General features: G+C 38.2%; 1 protein-coding gene across 1 annotated transcript; it reads right to left on the reverse strand.

The window, feature by feature from the left end:
• Window positions 1–809: 809 nt before the first annotated feature.
• Window positions 810–25,046, reverse strand: TRA2A (transformer 2 alpha homolog). The gene is made up of 8 exons (XM_047752300.1): window positions 24,818–25,046; window positions 13,671–13,804; window positions 9,883–10,048; window positions 8,438–8,626; window positions 5,207–5,322; window positions 3,328–3,453; window positions 1,871–1,938; window positions 810–1,719 (listed from the first exon to the last, which is right to left on the reverse strand). Exons 1-8 carry the CDS (start codon window positions 24,851–24,853, stop codon window positions 1,709–1,711), a joined length of 846 nt encoding a protein of 281 aa, XP_047608256.1. The 5' UTR covers window positions 24,854–25,046; the 3' UTR covers window positions 810–1,708.
• Window positions 25,047–25,111: the final 65 nt, after the last annotated feature.

A 25,111-nucleotide genomic window follows, 5' to 3' on the forward strand; every position in this document is an offset into this window, starting at 1 on the left:
CAGAGTTCCTGTTGTGGCTCAGAATTCAACTAGTATCCATAAGGATTTGGGTTCAATCCCTGGCCTCTCAGTGGGTTCAAGGACCTAGCACTGCTGCAAGCTGTGGTACAGGTTACAGATACAGCTCAGATCTGGTGCTGCTGTGGCAACAGCGTAGGCTGGCAGCTGCAGCTCTAATTTGACCCCTAGCCCATGAACTTCCATATGCCACAGGTGTAGTCCTAAAAAGAAAAAAGAAAACTAAATATTTTTTTTATTATCTTTCAGAAAGTCATAGCGTTTTGTATTTGCTATTAATATCAGTCTAATTTTATTTTATTTTTTTAGGGCCGCATCTGCAACATATGGAGGTTCCCAGGCTAGGGGTTGAATCTTGAGATGCAGCTGGCTGGCTATACCACAGCCACAGCAATGCGGGATCCAAGCTGTGCCTCCTACCTACACCACAGCTCAGGGCAATGCCGGATCCTTAACCCACTGAGCAAGGCCAGGGATCGAACCCACATCTCCATGGGTATTAGTCGGGTTCATTACTGCTGAGCCACGATGGGAACTCCAATACCATTCTAATTAAAAAAACGAAAAGAAAGAAATGAATTTACCTTTCCTTCAGCACAGTGTTTGGTACACAATACTCTCAATATTTAAAGCTGAACAACAAAAAAAAGGGAGGAAAGAAAAAGGGTTTTTAAAGACTGAAGAAGAGAGAGATTACACAGGCTTTTTAAGCAAAATGTTAGAAAAAAGGAAATGTAAATAATCAATCTAGTTGTATTATCCAACTGTACCACAATAAAGAGACAGTCCCATTTTCAAAGAAATTAACTTTTATTTGAAAGGAGACTAGTTTTCCCCATACTACTTCTAAAGACGCTATACAACAGCCTGCTTAACCACTGTCCCAATACCAAAATTTCAAACAGCAAAGTATACAACTGCTCTAAATAATAAATAAGGGTTGTCCCTCACTGATTAAACTTCAATAAATTCAACACAAAAAAAATCACACTGTACGTTTTTAAGTTTTAACAAATGTATTTTAAATACATGTTTTATAGGAATCCACAGCTCTTCATCTCTAAAAAACGACTATTTTTTATGGTTCAAAAATTCTGTTCTTCAAAAGAAATGACCAACTGTTTTCTTCTATAGCTTCAAACTTTCTACACTCAACTACTTGGCTGCTCTGTGCCACCCCAGACAAACTTGACATGACTGAACTATTTTATGTGTTACTAACTTCCCCAAAAGTAGTTTAAAAAGGAGTCTGTAGTAAATGCAGATCTCTAATACCATGTCTAATACAATATCTAACACAAAAGAAGTTGTAAAAAGATCACATCTTTCCTCATTTGATTAGCCAGGAGTTAATTTTCCATAAAAGCAAAAACAAAACAAAACAATCCTCTCCCCCCCCCCAAACAAACAAAATGTCCAAAGCATAACACTGGGGGTTCCTTTTTTACTCGAGATGTTTAACTACTCAAAATAATGACAACTATTACAACTTTAAGAATATAATAAAAGGGGTGGTAAACAGCAATACAACTGACAAAGTGTAGATCCTAAATAAACCAAAGATCTTTTAAGGGTTCTTCTTGAAGTATGAAGGATTAGAAGCTCGGGGAAATCCAGAAATAAAACAGAGAAAGAGGAAAAAAAGAAAATAAAGAGATAAAGATGTCCTCAATTGCAATTGTTCTGTTTATCAATAGCGTCCTGCAAAAGAGCAAAAAAAAATTTTAAGTCAAATAACAATTGTAACTTAACTGGTCTAATATTTTCCCAACTAGTAACAGTCACCATATTCCACCAATTTCCTAAAATAAACCATTTATTAGAAATGCTACAAAAGCAAAAGTATACATACTTGGGCTGTAGGAACGAGATCTTGATCGTGATCTGTATCGACTATAGTAAGGAGAAGGTGATCTTCTTCTGTAGGAAATAAAAGATTCCTTAGAATATCACATTATCACTACACCAAGGCATCATTCAAAATAATAATGGACCCAAGATGATAGCTATTAGGTTTTCTATGTGCCAATGATACTAAAACAGTATTGGCAAACACAGATAATTAACTTTTTTTTAGTCTTAAGAAAGTGATTTTTTCCAACTTTGTTAAAAGAGCATCATATAAAATCTATTTTAAATATTTTTATTAATACATATTAAGCATAAATTAAAAGTGCCAAATAGTACTTCTATCATCTAATTTAGAACAGAAACCAGAAATAAAAACAAAAATAAACCATGGGACCTAATCAAACACACAAGCTTTTGCACAGCAAAGGAAACCATTAAAAACAAAAACAAAAAGACAACCTACAGAATGGGAGAAATGTGTTTCAAACAATGCAACTGACAAGTGATCACTCTCCAAAATATACTAACAACTCATACAACTCAAAAGGAAAAAAACCAAACAACCCAACTGAAAAATGGGCAGAAGACCTGAATAGACATTTTTCCAAAGAAGACATACATATGTCCAAGAGCCACAAGAAAAAATGCTCAACATCACTAATTATTAGAGAAATGCAAACCAAAACTATAATGAGGTACCACAAAACTATAATGAGGTACCACTTCATACCAGTCAGAATGGCCATCATTAGTAAGTCTACAAATAACAAATGCTGGAGAGGGTATGGATTAAAGGGAACCCTCTTACACTGTGGTGGGAATGTAAACTGGTACAACCATTATAGATAACAGTAAGGAGGTTCCTCAGAAAACTAAATATAGAACTATCAGCAATCCCACTCCTAGGCATATATCCTTAAACCTAAATGTCCATCGACAGATGAATTAAGATGTGGTACATGTACACAATGGAAGACCACACAGTCATAAAAAGAACAAAATAATGCCATATGTAGCAACGTGGATGGAACTAGAGACTCTCATACTAAATGAGGTCAGAAAGAGAAAGACAAATACCATATGATATTACTTGTATCTGGAATCTAACACATGGCACAACCGAACCTATCTACAGAAAAGAAACAAACTCAGGGACATGGAGAACAGACTTGTGGTTGGCGAAGGGGAGAGAGGGAGATGGACTGGGAGTTTGGGGTTAGTAGCTGCAAATGATAGCATTTGGAGTGGATAAACAATGAGATCCTGCTGTATAGCACAGGAAATTATATCTAATCACTTGTGATGGAACATGATGGAGGATAATGTGAGAAAAGGAATATCTATATCTATATATCTATGACCGGGTCACTTTATTGTACAGCAGAAATTGACACAACATTGTAAATCAACTGTAATAATAATAAAAGAAAGAACAGATATCAGAAATTAAAGCATTACCTGTACCGGTAATCATAGTCTTCATATCTGTCATACCCACGATCATATCCTCTATCATAGTAAGAATCTCGACGTCTGCCACCACCTCCACCTCCACCACCACCTCCACCGCCGCCACCACCACTACTACAGAAAAATGTGAAAATTCTACATCAGTGTGAATGATTATTTTCCAGTATTGTTTAATATAAAATCGTACTTAAAATAAAATAGAAGAAGGGAGATAAGAATTAACCTTGTCATGTCAATTACCTCCATGTCTCACTTTGCTAACTCCCATGGTATTCTGCTTTGGCTTCATATTAATAATATGAATAACCAGAAGTGATTTCACAAAACTCTCCAAACTAAGAAATGCTCTTGTATCAATGCGCTACCCAAATCAGGAGGACCTTTTCAATAAGGTGAAAAAAGCATCGTGCTGGCAAATAATATCAAAATGCTAAGATGTATATCCCATGACTTATTCAAAAGTAGTTAATAAACATCAAGAATTTAAAAAGTAACTGGAGTTCCTGTTGTGGCTCAGCGGTTAACAAACCGGACTAGCATCACTGGGGACGAGGGTTCGATCTCTGGCTTCACTCAGTGGGTTAAGGATCCAGCACTGCTGTGAGCTGCGGTGTAGGTTGCAGATGTGGCTCGGATCTGGCATTGCTACTGCTGTGGCATAGGCCAGTAGCTGTGGTTCCAATTCGACCTCTAGCCTGGGAACTTCCATATGCCGAGAGTGTGGCCCTAAAAAGACAAAAAACAAACAAAAAAAAAGTAACCAGCTCTGAATACCAAGGGAAATTAACTAAAGTGAGGTCCATCAAGACAATTTTGAGGTTTCATATTCCAACCTTTGACAGTTAATTTAAACTCCAAGCCTCTTTTCTCCTGTTTTCCCAATTTCTAATCACTGAAACATTATTTTCACTTCAGTTTTCAGTAGATTGTCCTTGTCAAAGCCTACGTTTTTCCAAGAAGCTTCACATTAAAGTCTATATTCCTTCTTTCATTCTTAAGAAATACTGCCTTTGGTTCTGTTATATTTTAAAACTTTTATAAAAAGTCTCTACTTAATGTATTTTACACAATGTGAAAGCTGGATTTTTAAAAATCATTAGTATCAGTAAAAACCTTCCTTATACAGAGGAACTTCCAAGGTCACATAAGAATACAAAGAGAATATTTAAAAGTACATGATATAAAAATAAATAAAAATGCATGATACTTTCCTAGTATTTAATAGTTTCTATTTGTATAGTGTAAGAGGTAGGAATGCACATCAATAGCTTTAATTTGACCCTCTGCTCAAATACATGTATAACAAATATATATATATATAAAGAAATAAAGTATATCCAATCACTTGTGATTGAACATGATGTGGGAAAAAGAATGAATGTGTAACTGGGTCATTTTGCTGTATAGGAGAAATTGACAAAACACTAAATCAACTATAATAAAAATTTTCATAAAAAGAAAAAAGAAATAAAGTGACTCAAATAATATATTTAAATTAAATAACTTCCAATTTTCATTATAGGAAAAAAATCATTTTTACCTTTTTTTAGGGCTGCACCAATGGCACGTGGAAGTTCCCAAGACTAGGGGGTCTAATTGGAGCTGTAGCCCTGGTCTATGCAACGCCACAGAAATGCCAGATGTGAGCCGTGTCTGCAACCTACACCACAGCTCATGGCAACGCCGGATCCTTAACCGAGTGAGGCCAAGGATCGAACCTGTGTCCTCAAGGATGCTAGTTAAGATTTGTTTCTGCTGAGCCATGACGGGAACTCCCATTTTTATCTTTTGATTAATCAAAATTATGCATACATTTCTGGTGGATTTCTGGCTCTTACAATTCAGCTTAGGAAACCTGTAAACTTACTGAGTTGGTCTGCCCATGTATATGCCTGGGGTAGGTGTATGTGCTCTCTTGGTGATGGAATAATCTACACGAATTCTTCTACCATCCAGCTCCATTCCATTAGCCCTTTCCATAGCCTATAAAGAAGAATAGGCACAGAAAGTCATTCAGCAAGGAGAAACTATCACAACTGCAACAAATTTAACACATTTTTCCATTTCAAATTTCAAAAATTGAAATCTTCTAAACACCTTTTCAAGTTAACAAGGGCTAGGATTTTGCATGTTAAGCTCTTGCTACGTGAATTTCATTAAGTATTAAGTTGTCAAAGTATACATGGACCCTTAGGTAGGTCTGTGCTGAAAGACTGGGACAGTGAGAGCCATAAAGAAAGAACCATACAATTCAGGAAAGCTTATATAATTCTGAGACTGCAGTAACTAGTTTCAGTCAGAGCAACTCAAAGCAGAAATTGCAATTTAGCTGATGATGGCAAACTAGTCAAGCCATCCCTTATGATACACTGCCACCTAGTGAATTTCAAATATAAAGGAACTTTTAAATCTGCCAGCAAGTGCTCCTATCTTTGTATCTGTGCTCACATTCCCTATCAGTTTGTCTTTTGACAATAATACCAAATGCAATAACAAATGCAACCACTTTAACACATTTTAACAAGTTCCTTGGGACAAAGTAAAGTTGCCATTTTAATTTTGTTTTATCCAGAAATAAATCTAAGGTGGGAGGGGTTAGGGATGTCAAAAGACTTGACAAACAAGTTTCATATGTAAAAAGTTTTTTTAGTTTGAGCCTTGGCCTGGGAACTTGTGCATGCCCTGGGTGTGGCCAAAACATTTTTGTTTGTTTATCTTTTTAGGGCCACACATGCGGCATATGCAGGGAGTTCCTAGGTTATTTATTTGCCAAAACACTTTTGTTTGTCTTTTTAGGGCCGCACCTGTGGCATATGGAGATTCCCAGGCTAGGGGTCCAATCCGAGCTGTAGCAGCCGGTCTACACCATAGCCACCGCAACACAGGATCCGAGCCAAGTCTGCAACCTTAACCATGCTCATGGCAAACGCTGAATCCTTAACCCACTGAATGAGGCCAGGGATCAAACCCACATCCCCAGAGATGCCAGTCTGGTTTGTTAACCACTGAGCCATGATGGGAACTCCACATTTTTATTATTTATTTATTTTTATCTTTTCAGGGCCACACCTGTGGCATACGGAGGTTCCAGGCTAGGGGTCCAATTGGAGCTGTAGCCACCAGCCTACACCACAGGCAGAGCAACATGGGATCCGAGCCGTGTCCGTGACCTACACCACAGCTCAGGGCAACACTGGATCCTTAACCCACTGAGTGAGGCCAGGGATCAAATCCATGTCCTCAATGGATGCTATTTGGATTTGTTAACCGCTGATTCACTGGAGAACTTCCCCACATTTTTACTTTTAAATTGTGATACTGTTTCCTGTTTGCAACTTTCACTTAAGGCCAGATATCCTGGTATTTCTAAGTTCACACCTTTATCCTTTGAGAACAGGAGTAAACAAATCACAAATATTTAACAGTAAACAAAATACTACTGTGTCTATTAGAATGTCTATAAATGCCTTCAACTCAGAGCATTATTTTATTTAGAATTATCCATGGTTGGAGTTCCCGTCATGGTGCACTGGAAACAAATCCAACTAGGAACCATGAGGTTGCCGGTTTGATCCCTGACCTCACTCAGTGGGTTAAGGATCCAGTGTTGCCATGAGCTGTGGTGTAGGTCGAAGACATGGCTCAGATCCTGCATCTCTGTGGTTGGTTGTGGTGTAGACCGGCAGCTGTAGTTCTGATCAGACCCCTAAGCCTGGGAACTTCTACAGGCTGCGGGTGTGGCCCTAAAAGCAAAAAAAAAAAAAAAAAAAAAAAATTACCGAGCGTTTTTCAACCACATCTCTTTTTAAAAAATTTTTATTTATTTTTATTTTGTTTTTCTTATGGCCGCACCCATGGCGGTTCCCAGGCTAGGGGTCAAATTGGAGCTATAGCCGCTGGCCTACGCCACAGCCATAGCAATGTGGGATCCAAGCTGTATCTGCGACCTACACCACAGCTCATATCAATGCCAGATCCTTAACCCACCGAGCAAAGGCAGGGATGGCAACTGCATCCTCAAGGATACTAGTTAGATTTGTTTCCTCTGAGTCACATTGGGAACTCCTATTACAACTTTTTATACTGCAATCAAACACTGCTGATGCAAACAGCTATAATGTTCTTACTAATGTCGCCAATAAAATGGTGCAAAAAAGAAATGCCAGTACTTGCCACTTCTTTAATGAGCTCCAAAAATTATCTAAAATGGAATTTTGTGACTCAATCACCATGAACTTTTGGTATAGAAAAGGCAAATCTAGTGCTTACTCTATAATCTATATTACCCATACATTGTATTAGAATAGCCTATTTCCAATCCCTGACATTGTTTAGGATCATTCTGTTAGGGAAATTAAGAATGGCACTAAACAAAAGTGAAAAAGTACCAATTCTTTTCATGTACTATTTTTCATCTGTAGTAAAGAATGATACATTAATATTTACAGAATAGAAAAACAAAGCTTTGTATAGATGGGGATCTAATCAGACACTTAGAAAAATTATACAGATTAAATCCAAACACATTTCTTTAAAAAAGTCAATTTAGGGAGTTCCTGCCATGGCTCATTGGAAACAAATCTGACTAGTATCCATGAGGACACAGGTTCCATTCCTGGCCTTGCTCAGTGGGTTAAGGATCCGGTGTTGCTGTGGTGTAGGCCCGTGGCTACAACTCTGATTTGACCCCTAGCCTGGGAACCTCCAAATGCCAAGGATGTGGCGCCCTATAAAGACCAAAAAAAAAAAAAAGCAGCAATGTAATCATCTGCTTAGAATATGAATAAAGCTTATTCAAAAGAGAACACTCATACACACTTCACCTTTTCCATTAACTCTATCACATAATCTCACTTTACAAGGTCAGGTTTCAATCAGGATATGCCTATACCACAAAGTATTAGCTTTCTAGAAAGTGAAACTGGCCATTCCAATTTTAACACCGAGAGACAAAGTTTAAATTCTGGCAGAGAATGAATTAGGACAAAATGTTTATGGAATTGAGAGTCTACTAATGAACTTTTAACATTAACTCAAAAGTAAATCGTGCACATCAGAAAAATTTCAAAATGACAAATAATTACAAGAACAAAATTACCTCCTTTGAATCATCTATTCTCTCGAAGTAAACAAAAGCAAATCCTCTTGATCGTCCAGTTCTCTGATCATAAACCACATTGACACCACTCAATGGCCCATATCGGGAAAATACTTCACGAAGATCTCTCTCAGTTGTGTACAAACTGAGGCCAAACACTCCTAGACAAGTGTTGGGATCTGGATTTGCCTGTTGAATAAGGATGTTATTTAATTTAAGCTCTAAACTAAAACACAATTTAAAACACACTTAAGTACTTTTCTTAGAACACCTCACTCAATACACAAAGACTATATTGTTTTGGAATTTCCAGTGTGCCACAGTGGGTTAATGCACAGAGGCTCAGGTCACTAGAGAGGCGTGGGTTAGATCTCCAGTCTGGTGCAGTGGGTTAAAGATCCCGCTTGCATTCCATCCTTGGCTTAGAAACTTGCATATGCCACAGGTGTGGCCACTTTAAAAATAAATAAATAAAAAGCACCTGTTTCAAGTCACTTGGAAACAATAATTTAAGACCAAAAAAACAGATGAGTTATGTTTTTCAGTTCACAGTACTTTCAGGCCTTCTTTGGAATACACTTTAGGTTGTAGCCTGAGTAAAACTGTCCCTAAGTCTCTAGCCCAATGATTTTCAGAATGTATCCTAGTAATACATCTTTAGTTTAACGCCGTATTTCTAGTTTATTCAAATGTTTTATATCCCTTATAGATTTGTCCTTAAACATGACCTGACTTCATCTGCAATTGCTCATTTGATGCCTCCATTTTTATTTTTTAGCAAGGATATTCTTTCTTTCTTTTTTGGCTGTATCTGCAGCATTCAGAAGTCCCCAGGCCAGGGACTGAACCCATGCCACAGCAGTGACCATGCCTGATCCTTTTAACTACTAGGCCACCATGGAATTCTTGAGGATATCCTTTCAATGGCCCCACAATCCAGATTTGAAAAATTAACTTGTAGATTTCAAAACATCATTAAATAATACCAGTCTCCAGTTAACAGCAGTTAAAAACAAACCTCAACATCACATATCCAAAACTCAATTTCCTTACCAATAATATGGTATCCTGCGTCACAGAGAGGTTGAGTATTAATGCAATGAGAAACTTCTGCACATTGCTCCATATTAAGTGTTAGCTGTTACTATAACTACAATTCTTGGTATTTTCTTGCTACCTCACCCCATGCTAAAACTTTTAATCTCAACTATCTTCAACTGAATTCATTTTAAATTCTTTAACTTCTCTCCCAATTTCAATCCTTTTAACAACTCATAAGAAAATATACTTGAATATACAAAAAATATTCATATATATAGCTAAGGAAGTTTCTAGAGTACCACTTTTCAATAGAGGTCTCTCATATAAGCAAGATGTTCTGATATGATTACACATAGGGAAAAACAAAATAAATCTTTCACTAACTTATTTAAAAAACCACATACCCTGCTGCCTGTATGTCTTCTCCGGTTAGACATTGGAGAATGACTTCGGCTCCTTCGACGCCGGTATTCTGGTGTATATGACCTACTTCGAGATCGTCTCCTGTGAGAGTGAGAATGGGATCTGGATCGAGTGTATCGTCTGTGAGAATGCCTCCTTGATCTCGACCTTTCAGAGAAATAAATTAAGTAAAAATACTGGAACAAAATGGCTAATGCTATTAAAATTAAAAGCAAATGACACCACATGGAAATGACAGTTTAGGAGTGAGGTGGCCTCTACCTATAGGGAGGAACACATGGGCCACAGTAATGATAGCACTTGGTTTACTAATTCTTTTTAAATTATGACATAATTTACTATCTTAACCATTAACCCCTAATCACTATCTCCTCATTGTTCCCAGTCTACCTCTTTCAAATTCATTCTTATCACCATACCTTACAAACATGTTAAGGCTCTGCCTTCTTTAAACAGAAAAAAAACCCAGACTTCCTGTTGTGGTGCAGTGGAAACGAATCAACTAATATCCATGAGGATGTGGGTTAGATCTCTGGCCTCACTCAGTGGGTGGGGGATCTGACATTGCCATGAGCTGTAGCTCTGATTCCACCCCTAGCCTGGGAACCTCCAAATGCTGTGGTATCACCCTAAAAGGCAGAAAGAAAGAAAGGAACGAACAGAAACTGTTCTGTTTTTTGTTTTTTAGGGCCATAACTGCAGCATATGGAGGTTCCCAGGCTAGGGGTCAAATCGGAGCTATAGCTGCTTGCCTATACCACAGCCACAGCAACGCAGGATCCTTAATCCGATGAGTGGAGGCCAGGGATCAAACCCACAACCTCATGGTTCCTAGTTGGATTCGTTTCCACTGAACCAAAACAGGAACTCCAGAAAGGAAATTCTTTAATCTTCTACAACATGATTAAGGACATTTTAAAACATGAATGAGGATGTTATTCTAAGTGAAATAAGTCAGTCATAAGGCAAATATTGTATGATTCTACTTAGATGAGGTACTTAAGAGAAAAGGTACACAGAAACAGAAAATAAGATGGTTGTCAGGGGTTGGGAGGAGAGGAGAATGAGAGTTAACAAATCATCAACTGCCACTACAATGACAATGAAATCATTTGACTATTTTCGATATAGTCCTATATTCCGACTATTAAGTATTATTTCCTCTCTAGTCTTTAACCACCGTGTCACAAGGGAACTCCCAGCTTTCTTTAGCCTGCCGAAATCTAGCATCTGCTGAATTAATTCATCACAACCAAAATGCCCACCTTATCTAATAGGCTCCATGTCTAATAGTCTCCCTTTCTTCAAGCTTTCTATAGCATTTCACCAATCTTTACTGCTGACTCCCTAGTTCGATGCCTGATTATTTCCAATTGCTCACAGTCCTCTTTCTTTGCCTATTAATGCAAAGAAAATGTCATTTCTTTTAATTCATAGAATCCATCCTTAACACCCTGACCAGTAATGATGTCACTTAAAATATGCTGTCACTGCAGTGACTCGGGTCTCTGCTCTGTCTTGAGTTCAATCCCCGGCCCAAGAACTTCTGCATGCCACGTGTGTGGCCCGGGTGGGGAGAACACCATGAATTCTACGAGGCATACAATAAATGTTATAAATCCTAAGGGCTGGAAACATTCAACAATAAAGCTGAGAGATTTAATAAGATTTTACTAAGCAGACAGGAGAAAAGTGTTCCAGGAATAGCAAAAGCAAAGGTTCCTTGGCAAGACATAGAGATGTGATTGATTAGACAACTGCAAAACATAATCTGCTAGAAAGTAATTAAAATGAAAAGGAAAGGACGAGGACAAATCAAGCTAAGAATACAGCTTTATTGAAAGGAGACAAACTATTCTGGGTGGGAATGAAAACAATAATATGAATGGCCTAAAAGAAACTAATGAGTTCCTGTTGCGGGTCAGCCGTTTTAGGACCCTATGTTGTCTCTGGGAGGATGCAGATTTGATCCCTGGCCTTGCTCAGTAGGCTAAGGATCCTTGGATCGCAGATAGAGCTCAGATCTGGTGTTGCTATGATTGTGGCGTGAGCTGCAGCTGTAGCTCCATTTTGACTTCTGGCCCAGAAACTTCCATAAACTGCAAGTGTGGCCTTAAAAAGAAAAAAATCATGGGGTGGGGAGAGGCAGGGGAGATAAAACTTGGTATAATACCACACAGAAAGTTTCCACTGTGGCTCAGGAGGTTAAGAACCTGACCAGTATCCATGAGGATGAGAGTATGCTCCCTGGCCTCACTCAGTGGGTAAAGGATCGGGCATTGCCACGAGCTGCGAGTAGGTCGCTGATGTGGCTCAGATCTTGGGTGGCTGTGGTATAAGCCTGCACCTTCAGCCTTGATTCAACCCTTAGCTTGGGAACTTCCATATGCCACACCCACGGACCTAAAAAGACAAAACAAAACCCAAACAGGTTTTTCCCATTTTTCTTAGCACTAATTTTAGCTTCAATTTAAATAAAAAACATGGGGAGTTCCTGTCATGGCTCAGCAGTAATGAACCTGACTAGTAACCATGAGAACATGGGTTTGATCCCTGGCTTCACTCAGTGGGTTAAGGATCCGGCGTTGTCATAAGATGTGGTATAGGTCAGAGATGAGGCTTGGATCCTGAGCTGCTGTGGCTGCAGTGTAGGCCTGCATCTACAGCTCTGATTTAACCCCTAGCGTGGGAACTTCCATATGCCATGGATGCGGCCCAAAAAAAACCCAAAAACTAAAATAAATAAAAATAAACCAACATTAATAAGATAAGTTGTCACATAAATACAAAGTATGTGTCAAGTTACATTTAAATGCAGCTGGCTTTATGTGTGGAGCACTGACTGTACCACGTCATTTTAAAAAGATGGTTGGCTCTTTTTAAAAAATACACTGATTGATTTTTCTTTTTGGTTGCACCTGTAGCAGCAACCGTATCAGATCCTTAATCCACTGTGTCACCAGGGAACTCAGAACCATGCCATTTTTTTGGCCCCAAATGTGGCATGTGGAATGTTCCCAGGCAAGGGATTGAACACGTGCCACAGTTGTGGCCTGTGCCACAGGTACAGCAACACTGGATCCTTAAACTGCCACACAAGAACTTCCCCATGCCATTTTATATAAGGGACTTGAGCATCCTTGGATTCTCTATCCGCAGGAGAACCACTCCTCCCCCGACAGATACTGAAGGAGGACTACAGTAATAAAGTGATGGTTAACACTTAAAACCTTTCAAGACTGTATAAATCAGACAGCAATAAATATTATAAAATATTATAAAAACATTAAGAGTAGGGGAATAAAGGAGTTCTCGAGGTGCAGTCGCTTGGGTTGCTGTCGTGGCATGGGTTCAGTCCCTGGTCTGGGGAACTTTACATGCCACAGAGCCAAAAAAAAAAAAAAAAAAGTAAGGGAATAAAGAGTGTCCATAGTATTTAATGTTCTCCAGTGACACATGAATAGAGGACTAAATCAAGGGATGTGAGACTACCTGACGGAAGAGAATTCTAGGCTGAAGGCAGTAAGTGCAAAAGTCCTAAAATGAGGAGTTCCTGGACAAAGGTTCAATCCCAGGCTGGACATAGTGGGTTAAAAATCTGGTGTTGCTGCTGTGGCATAGGTTGCAACTGCGTTTGGATCTGATCCCCGGCCAGGGAACTCCATATGCTGAGGAGTGGCCAAAGAAGAAAAATACATAAATAAAATTTAACCTAAAAAATCCAATAAAAGCATTTTAAACATACTTACGTATTTTTAAACACACTCACCTGGATTTTGATCTTGATCGAGAATGGGATTCAGAGTGTTTGGAAACCCTTGATGGACTACGAGATCCTGACCTGCTCTCCGATTTTACACGAGCAGGAGTTCCCGTTGGAGATTTTGACTGAGAGCGAGACTCCTAACAAAGAAGACAGTATTACAAATGGCACTGGTCACGTAGATGCCTAACACCTAACATTTAAAGTACCGTAATTATTTATATTGATTGCTCCTGAAAAACAAATGGTTAGGCAACACCCTCCAGAAAAAAATTTCAGCTCATTAATAACCCATTGTTAATACTGCTGTCCTCAATAATTCCCTACTTGAACCAGATCACCAATTCTCTATTAACTAAGTAATCATGCAAATTCATCTACAACTTGATCATACAGACACTGGAACATAAACCATACATTTACTTAACCTAGGACCCATTCATTCTTCCAGATTCTTTTAATTCTACTTCACTCTTGCTTTCTACTTCTCTTCATTCTTCATTGAGTTTTTCATTTTTCATACTTCGTGTATTCTTCCCCAATTCAAACAATTCAAAATAGCCTTAAAAAAATATTCAAGTGCTTCTATCTGACCAATCTTCTGTTCAATTTTTTCCCCCATTCAATTTTAATTTTCTGATCTTTAATACTTTTCATTAGCCTTCTTTTATCTTGATTTATCTTCCACATTCTTGGAAAAAACTCTTCAATTTCTTCACGAACATTAACCTTAATGGAAAAAGAACATTTAGTATATTTAAGCACGTGGGGATTATAAAACTCTGCTGGAGTTCAGAATGTTATCTACCAAATGGAAAAGCCAGCAGGTAAAGTGTAAATAACTAGTTTATTAAAAAAAAAAAAAGCAATTTTATAATCTTTAAAATTGTTCAAAAGTCTAGTTTCTAACAGAGAATTTACTGAATTTCCTTAAATGTTTTTACCATACTCTTCACCCTCCTCCCCTTTCAATGTTTCATCCTAGTCCCTAAAATTGAACAATTTTAATATACTTATTTCAAACATAACTAGTATTAACTGTAATTCCCCCCACCTATGTCTTTTCACTAATTTACAACCTGAAGATTCTTAGTGATCTTAAAATAAGCTTTCACTCAGCCATGCTAAGAATAGTTAAAACAAAACATCATGGGCTATCTAAACTCAAACATTAGAGGATATATGCTGAGGTTCAATGAAGTATCTCTCGATTTTGTTTGACCACTATCTTTGCTCAGTTTGACTTTACTAGAAAGATTTGATCTGAAATAAAACAAGAATACTAAAAAAACAAAGGGGAAAAAGAAAGTATGAAATTTAAAAAATTTCCCCTTTGGCTTGTAAATTCTTAGTAGTATATGTATTTTTGCATGAGTCATTTTAAAAATTCTACTTTATCCAATGAAATATCCTAATACACATTATGAAATTAATAGCATGATTTTCCCCCATCTCTATTGTTCAAATTTTATGCAGCTATGCATACTTATATAGTCCGTTCTGTGAGTATATCCTTTATCAGAAAATTGACTGGCTATTGAAAAATCTGGATATAAATCAAAACTTTCCAAGTCAATTAAGTTAAAACTGATTAAAAGCTTGGTTTTTTTTTTGGGGGGGGGGGTCTCTTTAGGGCTGCACCCTCAGAATATGGAAGATGCAAGGCTAGGGGCAAATCGGAGCTATAGCTGCCGGCCTGCACCACAGCCACAACAGCAAATCCATGCCGCATCCTCGACCTACACCACAGCTTGTGGCAGTGCTGGATCCTTTAACCCACTGAACAAGTCCAGGAACCGAACTTGCATTCTCATGGGTACTAGTCAGATTCCTTAACCCTGAGCAACAACAGGAACTTTTTTTTTAGACAGATATTCGAAGCACTTATGACCAATGGACAATTTGGTTTCTCTGTCTCCTTAAGCTTTGATTATTAGTGTAAATAACCATCCCAATTTCACACCAATTTTCACTTAGGCCATTAAGACCATCACTCAACTTCCTTTAAGTTTTCCTTCAAGTTTAATGTCAAAAGACTTATTTATCAAGAACAGTACTAATGCTGCTAGGCCTATGTACTTTTTTTTTTTTTCAGATGAAAACAAAACAAGTATATTGCTACCTTTCTGCTCAATATCAACTATGCCCATTTATTTACCTACAATAAGTCTTTCACCACATCTCAGATACACTTTAAATTTTTGGACAGATGCCTGGACCAGGGAGAGCAACTTAGGCCTTTTCACTCACTGAAACTGTAAAAGGAGCATATTTAGTACTAAAAACAAAAACAAAGTATGGCTAATTTGCTTGTAACTGGTCTCACGGCTGCTTCATTAACTAGGCTGGTTTAAGAGTATCTTCCCCTCTCCCTTTCAGCTTTCCTAGTACTTCTATAAAATAGACCCCCAGTATAGACCACCACAGCCCTGTTATACATACAGAAAGTTTTGTGTTCTGTGACACCATAAATCCTTTAATTTTACTAGGATAGCAATCAAACCTTTATATATTAGATTTAAGCCTTCCCTCATAAAAATAATAGTTGAAAATTATTCAACATTGCTAAAAACTACTATTTCTTAGGTATTAATGTAAACAAGGTAACTCCTTAAGAAGTTTAAATTTTAAATCCCACTTCTAACATAGCAACCTATTGGAAAATATTCAGGTTTCCTTTTAGTTAACAAAAGCACTAAGATATGACAGGATATTTTTTTGAAAAGATAACAGCAAATTTTGGGTTTTCTTTTCTTTTTTTTTAGGGCCGCACCTGCAGCATATGGCAGTTCCCAGGCTATGGGTCAAATCGGAGCTACAGCTGCTGGCCTACACCACAGCCACAGCAATGCCAGATCCTTGATCCACTGAGTGGGGCCAGGGATAGAACCCAAAACCTCATGGATACTAGTTGGGTTCCTTTCTACTGAGCCACAAGGGGAACTCCTCAGCAAATTTCAAAGAAGGCATGCTTTATATTATCCAAGGCGTCACAAATACCTAACCTACTTTGTTGTCTACCCTTCAATTTTTTTTTTAATCAGGGGAACCTCAATCTGCATGTATTTCTTCATGGAATCATTCAAGGTTAAGAAAAAGTACTCTTAACTCCCCTTTAATTAATTAATTATTATTATTATTATTTTGCTTTTTTTAGGGCTGCACTTGCAGCATACAGAAGTTCCCAAGCTAGGGGTCGAATCGGTGCTGAAGCTGCCGGCCTATACCACAGCCACAGCAACGCAGGATCCAAGACCTACACCACAGTTCATGGCAATGCCAGATTCCTGACCCACTAAGCGAGGTCAGGAATTGAACCCGCATCCTCAAGGATACTAGTCGGATTTGTTTCCACCGAGCCATAAAAGGGAACTCCCTCCCCTTTAATTTATACTTATGAAGATACCAATATTTTAACCTCCACAAACAATTTAGAAATTTAAAAGTCTTAAAAGACAAATCAGTAACTGACAGCAAATAACCCAAAGAATAAACTACAACACACAAAACAAACTTTTAATTCTTCATAATTATTTTTACGGTAATACCAAAAAAGTGGTCTGTCATTTTAAGAATTGGTAGTTTAATTCTCAAAGACACAAAAAGTCATATTAACATTTACCATTTAAAAATAACATTCATCAAAAGCTAACACCAAATAAATGCCATTTTCACTAACTGTGCATTAGAAATGAGGTTTGAGTATCAATAAGCCTTATATGGACAAATGCTAGATTGCCCTTTTCTACTTTTGATTTGCCTTAATTATGAAATAATTTGAACTTTCTCCAGGGAAATTCATACAGCTAATCAGAATTTAGAAAAAGAACTGAAACTGCAAACAGAAAGATAAACTGAAATATTGAGAAGGGGTGTTATCTCTCCTGTTTCTCTAGACACTACACTTAACCTGCTCTTAAAGCTGTCCAGTCAAGGAGTTTAGCAAATTCCTCAGTACCCTCCATTTGGATGCACCAACCATTAAAAATAGTGTTTACCTGACATAGATTAATGACTCATCCAAATCATGCCAGAAATTTCAACAGAAACATAGTTCGACAGGCTTCCAGTCTACCTTACCTACTGTAAACCATGAGCCTGGCAGAAAATTCTCACAGGACAACCTGCTTAGTGTCCATTTGTTCTGTAAACTATTCTCTATCAATTAGATAGCTGTAGTGGTAGCTGAAGGACATAGCCAAAAACAAAGAGGAGCTAACAATGAGTACTCAGAAAGTATTACAGAGACTCCCCACTTCCCTTAGATTATAAAAATTTAGCCCACCTAATCCTTGGGGAAGAGCCTCCTTGTCTGCCTGCCTGAATCTCTCACAAGCATCTTAACAAATCTATTTCTTGCTTATCAAAAAAAGAAAGTACTATAGAGTATCCAATACAAGCAGCTTAAGAACTATTTTTCTTTTCTGTATTAAAATAGTTGTATTTTACACACTGTAAATAACCTAACAATGTACTATTTTTTTAATCATGAAAAAAGGTGATTAAATATGCACATGCTGCTGCAGAACATGAGAACAATTCTAACAGCAAACACTAATTGCAATGTCGTTTAATACAGCTAATAGAGATGGAAAAAAAATCCAAGTAATTAAAACCCATTAAAATAAACCTATATAAATGCTACACTGTGACCCTAATATTATGGCAAAGCAAATTCTGTGCCAAGTACCAGGTTTACACAAATCCAAGTCTATATGAATATAGCATAAGCTTTTTTCTTAAAAAAAAAAAAACTGATTTTTTTTAGCATAAGCTTTTAATACAAATTTTTTCAAAATATATTTTCCCACTCCTTTGTGAAATTAGAGATTTCCATAGAAATAGTCTAGTGTATTTACGTAAATTGTATTTTTTTGGGGGGGGGGTACTTAAATTATCCAAATAACTATAATATTTATTGTACCAAGAACTTCATTCTTTAGACTTGTGGGAAACCTTCTGTGTTACTCAATTCTTTCATTTTATATGGTGCTTCTTTTTCAGACTCCTAGGTTTATAAAAGAAATACTCTTACTCTCTAACTCCAATTGCTCATTAACATTAGCTATTTTTATTTAGTCTTTTTAGGGCTGCACCTGCAGCATATGGAAGTTCCCAGGTTAGGGGCTGAATTGGAGCTGCAGCTGTTGGCCTATACCACAGCTACAGCAACACCAGATCCCAGCTAGATCTTTGGCCTATACCACAGTTGGTAGCAACGCAAGACCCTTAACCCACTGAGCCACAACCACGACGCCCTCATTAGCGTTATTTATTTTTAGGGCTGCACCCATGGCATATGGAAGTTCCCAGTTGATCGGAGCTACCACTGCCAGCCTATGCCAGATCTGAGCTGCATACGCAACCTAAACTGCAACTGGCAGCAACTCCAGATGATCCTTAACCCACTGAGTGGGGCCAAGGATTGAGCCTGCATCCTCACGGATACTAGCTGGGTTCACTACCACTGAGCCACAACGGGAACTCCTCATTAACTATTTTTAAGTGATAATTTCCCTTCTCTTAAAAGTCATACCAGCATGCTGCATTCTAAGTGAGATTAAAGTCTTTGTATCAAAAAAGACTCACAGATACTCTAACTTGTATATGTTTTTTGTGTAACATATATTATTTAGAAATTGGCATTTATACATATATAATCAAATTTAAATTCATGTTACAACTATTAAATTACCTATAAAATTTACAAATCTTCTGTACTAATTTCAAACATGGTTCATAAAATGACCAGCTTATATGCTGTGATCAATTGTAACTCCAAAAAGCTCGAGTATAAGTGGCAATTTCAAAGGCATAGAAAACTAGTGTAAAAGGACTTAAAGTGGTTTAGCTATATTAGAAACTAAGAGCAACTAAAAACTAAGAACCTGTTACAGAAGTGTCATGGAGTATTTACAAATCTTGAATAAGCAAGATTATAGGACCTCAGTTTTAAGGGGAAAAAAAAGGATAACTGTTCTTCTACCTCAGACTGGTCAGGCCTAGTCACTCACACATTTAGTGAAAATCATGAGATGATAAGGATTACACAAAACTATAAATGGCAGTAACTTAAATGAGGTAGGAAAAAACCACATTTCCTTTTGTTCTTTTCAACTTGTTTTATTTATTTATTTTTGTCTTTTTGTCTTTTCTAGGGCCACACCAGTGGCATATGGAGGTTCCCAGGCTAGGGGTCAAATCGGAGCTGTAGTCGCTGGCCTACACCACAGTCACAGCCATGCCAGATCCCAGCTGTGTCTGCGACCTACACCACAGCTCATGGCAACAACGGATCCTTAACCCCCTGAATGAGGCCAGGGATCGAACCCGCAACCTCTTGGTTCCTAGTCAGATTCGTTAACCACTGAGCCATGATGGGAACTCAAACTTTTTTTTTTTAAACAGGGTCTATTGATTCTTTCCCCATCTGATCATTACCATTTTCTCACTTCCACTCTTTCCTACTAAATCTGTTAGGACATGTGAACAAATAATCAGATTGACTCACTGTTTGTGGTCCCTAGGTTAGTTACTTGATGCCTGAATACCCGCTGATGCTATCAAAGAGGTTTTCACTGTTCACAAGTTCTAAAAAACTATTATGCTGATTATTCATGACCATTTCACACTTGTTATACTACAAATGTTATATCATGAGTAAATAACTTCAGTTCATTTACAAAACTAAGTCCATGAACAATGTTTACCTGTATTTTTTAATGACTCTCATTCCTAAATATTTAAATCTCTTGATATTCTTTCAGATCTCAAAACAACTTAAACTTATTTTAGGAATGGTACAAATCATAAGAAGGATCTATGACAAATCTGTAAAATTACAGTTAGGCATCGTGGGTACAATTAGTTGCAGAGCTCCTTTAAAAAAATCCCACTTTCTGCTTAGATTGAGCAAATTACTACCCCTCAGTGAGAGAATCTCGTATATAAAAATCTTCCCCCACTTCTGCTATTCTTTAACAAGCTATCTTAATACACACAAATTTAAATTCCAAATCAAAACAGCCAAATTTGTGTTTTGCTCTTTATTTTTATCATACGATTAATCATTTCATATATTAAGAGGGGAACACTGGGAGTCTGTTTATAATATTCCAGGTATTCAAGAAGCCAGAACAAGCTCTGAATAAAGGAGGAAAGAATAAGGACTATCTTTCCTCTTTATCCTACAAAGCACAGACAATTGTGGAATTATAATAAGACCCTTACACGATAAAAAAAAAGGTCTTTAACCTCTTTTAAAAACACCGATATAAATTTGTGGGCCATTGTGAAAGAAAAAAATTAGAAACAACTCATTCTTTTTATGAAGATGACATGCAAAACTCATAGTTCAAGTACCAACCTCACTGCCAGCTCCAAAAGACATTTCCTCTTAAGGTTCTGTTAACTTGATATACATGTCATAAACAAATTGCTCATGTTGGCCTATTTTAATGGCACTACTATTCTCCTGGATCCCTTGAAAATGTCTATTCAGTTTAGACCTAATTTTTCATAAGCTCCTACCTTAAATATTTCAAGTGTGCCCTGCTGATCTTCCTGTACCAGTCTCTGTTCTTTGCTAAAATTCACTATGCCATCCAAGAATTAAGAATCCATAGACAGCTCATTAGTGAATACTGGATTAAGTCCAAATTCCTAAAACTAAAATGCGAAATGCTTCAATTCCTGACTAGTCAAATCTATCATGTCTCATTACTCTAGCAACCTCACTGTTCCACCCTTACAATATCATATTTCCCTAATCATAAGAGCCAATGTACTTTTTCCATACTAAAGCTTTCCCTTTCCCATAGGCACACAAAACTGCTTCAAATTCTTTATTAATTTTATCACATACCACTTCATCATATACTTACTTTTACCCAGATATGAGCTGTCAGTCATCTCAAATCAGACTCCAAGTTCTCTTTCCCTTAAGAACACCTGGCTTTTACTAAAAAGGCAGCAGATGCTCAAAAGTTTTACCTCGAGTAGAAGGCAATTTTGTTGGTTAACTGTCAGGGTTACTTATGACAAAATTTAGTCAATTATATTTTCTTTCCTAAAGGTCTTTTATTCTAGTCCTTTAAAATGCAAGAGATATTAATCTATAATGGAAAAGCAAGCTCCTGTAACTGTTTTTAGCAAACTTCATAATTGCTCTGAGACACTGAAGTACAGTGTACTCTTTTCAAAAAAGTAACCAAAAATATACAGCATAGTGTATGTATGAAATGAGCAACGGACTGGGACTTGTAAACAGTCCTATTTCTTCCATTTGTTTCCAGTCTCTAGAAAGTTATCCTCTAATTTTAAGTATCTTTTCAATAAGATAGAGTTAATATGCACTATTAATATTGACTCTGTACACTTAGCAAATGAAATCTGAATACTGACCCATCAATTTTAGTCAATTCTCTATTTCAGTCAAAAAGTTTGAGATATAATAACTACTTAACACACTTCGGAAAGATCATCTGAAAACCCTTTTTTGAGCCTCTCTGAAAGGTTATGACATTTACTATTTATTTATTTAGTTTAGGGCCACCCTCACAGCACATGGAAATTCCCAGGCTAGGGGTTGAATCAGAATTGCAGCTGCTGGCCCATGCCACAGTCACAGCAACGTGGGACCCAAGCAGTGTCTGAGACCTACACACAGCTTGTGGCAACGCTGGGTCTTTAACCCACTGAGTAGGGCCAAGGATCAAATCCCGGTCCTCATACTAGGACCTCATACTAGGATACTAGTCAGATTGGTTACTGCTAAGTCACAACAGGAACTCCGGTTATTACATTTAGGTACAAAAATACAACAAATGTATTCTATAAAACCTTTTTTAAAAATTTTAAAATAAATTTTATTGGAGTATAGTTGATTTAGAAAGTTGTGTGAATTTCAAGTGTACAGCACAGTAAATCAGTTAAACATATTCTATAAAATCTTTCTAAACTGCTGGTTTGTGGTTAGCATATAAAAGATCACTGTAATTTAAAAACTAAAAGCATTGGTGAATATGAAATTGCCTTGAGAATCAAAAAAAAGTACACCCTCAGAAAAGTTTCTAGCATTCTCCTAATTCTTCAACCAATTATGAATAAAGACAATTACCTCAACCTATAAAAAAGTAATGTAAGTAACAGGTGAACCTATTCATTACTCAATTTGGTTCATTTCATACCTGGGTATCACGTGTGGGGAAAAATTTTTTCTATAACCACAAACGTTGTAAAAGGGGAGGAAAAAGAAGGCAAAAACCTTTTCTCTATTAAAAGAAATTAAGTGCCATGCATTTTAGGATAAAATTGGGTGGGAACCTTACATATATTACTTTCTTGGACGGCTAAGGTAACAATCATCAAGAACTTGCTCCTTCCTTAACCTGATGACTAAATAAAATTAAAAAAAAATACCTTAAAGGAAAACAAGGTCTCAGATAGTAGTCCTCTTCACTTCTCCACAAACCAAAACAAATACCAACTTCTCCAGACTATAGGGAAGTTAATTTAAGAGGTAGCAAAATTTCTTCCATAGCCACCTAACATTTTCAAAACAAGAAGCAGCTCACAACTATCCCCAAATACCATTACGTGATTTTTAAAAAGTTTTGTTGGGATAATCAATACCACCCATTCTAAAAAATTCAGTAAGCTCAACTATTCCTTTTTATCTATGACCCAGAAATATGACCTAGAGAAACCCAATCTTAAAGGCATTAAAGATAACTTTTTTTGGTTTCCAATCTCAAAAAGAACAAAAGCCTAAATCGACCTTCTGATTTAACTGTCTGGTTCCAGATGCTTATCTTATGAGTTTCTAAAAAAAGACAAAACTCATTCCATCCACACACCTTAAGTGTTTTTTGTTTTCTTTCTTTCTTTTTGCGTTTCCCCTAGTAACCAGAATACCAACACAAGAGCAGAAAAATGCTGCCTGAGGACTTTCTTTTCAGAGTCTTACACTAATTCACTTCCATCAATTTTCACTAAGAAAGTCACTTCGGAAATTTAACCCAATCATCGCTAAATGTTCAGTACATTTAAGCTGAAGATAACCTATCTTTGGGATGTTTATATTTACCGACCCAAAATAATGAAAAACTTTGATCCCTCTTTGCTGGAGGATGGGCTGAGAAGAGAAATGGGAGAGGGTCTGTACTTTTAAGGTATCCTTTTGAGCTGAGAGGATAGCATACACTATTGCAAAAATACTGAGCCATGAAATTTGTTCGGTTATGTAAGATTAAGACAAAAGATTCCCTCTTTTGCTTTTTACCGTCAAAACCTGTCAAGTAGTGGTCAGTGTTTAGACGAAAGGTCATAGGAAGAAAAAGCATTTGAAGTTGAGATATAGAGAAAGAAGAAAAGACCCAACATCAAGGAATCAGAAAAGGCATTATAGCATTTTGACATTCATTGTGCAGTGAAAGGAAAGCAGAAGGGACATTAAGGGAAAAAGGGCTCCTTGCGTAGTTTTCCCCTCACAGCTCTCGTCTTAAGAACGCTTAAGGGTCGGTGCGGTCGTTGACTAACCACTTCATTAGGCTCGTCCCACCTTCAACCTCAAGGCTTTCGCCTTTATAGACGCAACGCCGCCGGTTCCAACAGAGACGCGGCCGCTCACTGCAATAGAGAGCCAAGGAGACACAGGCCCCAGCTAGTCCCACGCCAGCTTCTCCCCGCCCGGACAGCAGCCCCGCGCACTTTCGATCCCGAGACCCTCTACGATGCTCGGGGTCGCCAGCAATGCCACCGCAGGAAGCACCTACCACTATCCGGTCGGAGGGGAACTCCCTGCCGTCTCCTCCCGCCCCACCGCGACGGGGACCCACATCTCGGAACAGAGATAAGGAAGCCTCGGGGTGGGGAAATGGGAGAACGCACCGCGGGGGGAAAATCGGACACAGGAGTCCAGGTTATCAGTCAGTCTCCAAAAAGCGGGGTAAGGGGGTTAGCCGTGGTGTTTGGGGCAAGAGTGGAACCCAGAAGCCATCTTGGGATGTGAGGAAGCGACCGCGATGGCTCCAGAGGCTGCTCCCCGCGGGCCCCCACAAGACTCCCCGCAACCACGCCCGACCGCGCTTGTCCCCGTGAAACCCCGAGCATCGGGCCGCCGCCGAAGACGGCTCCCGCGGCTTTGTACTCACTCTGCCCTCGAAGTTGTTCTCCTCTACATCACTCATGTCGGCCAGGCGCTCCCCAGAACTAAGTAAGAGACAAGTCTCGGCTTGAGGGCCGATGGACTAATCAACCCGCTGACTCGACTGTGGGGAGGAGGAAAGAGTCGGCAACAGCCGCCGCTCGACTCCACTCCCACTCCCACTCGGTCGCAGGCTCCGGCAAAATGGCGCCCGCGCCGCCAGAAACCTTCTGGCCTCCCGGGAGCGCGACGTGAGGGGGCGGGGCTTCTCTGTGACGTCCAGAGGCCCCGCCCCCAGCGA

The sequence above is a fragment of the Phacochoerus africanus genome, chromosome 11, assembly GCF_016906955.1.
Source record: "Phacochoerus africanus isolate WHEZ1 chromosome 11, ROS_Pafr_v1, whole genome shotgun sequence".
Taxonomy (NCBI): domain Eukaryota; kingdom Metazoa; phylum Chordata; class Mammalia; order Artiodactyla; family Suidae; genus Phacochoerus; species Phacochoerus africanus.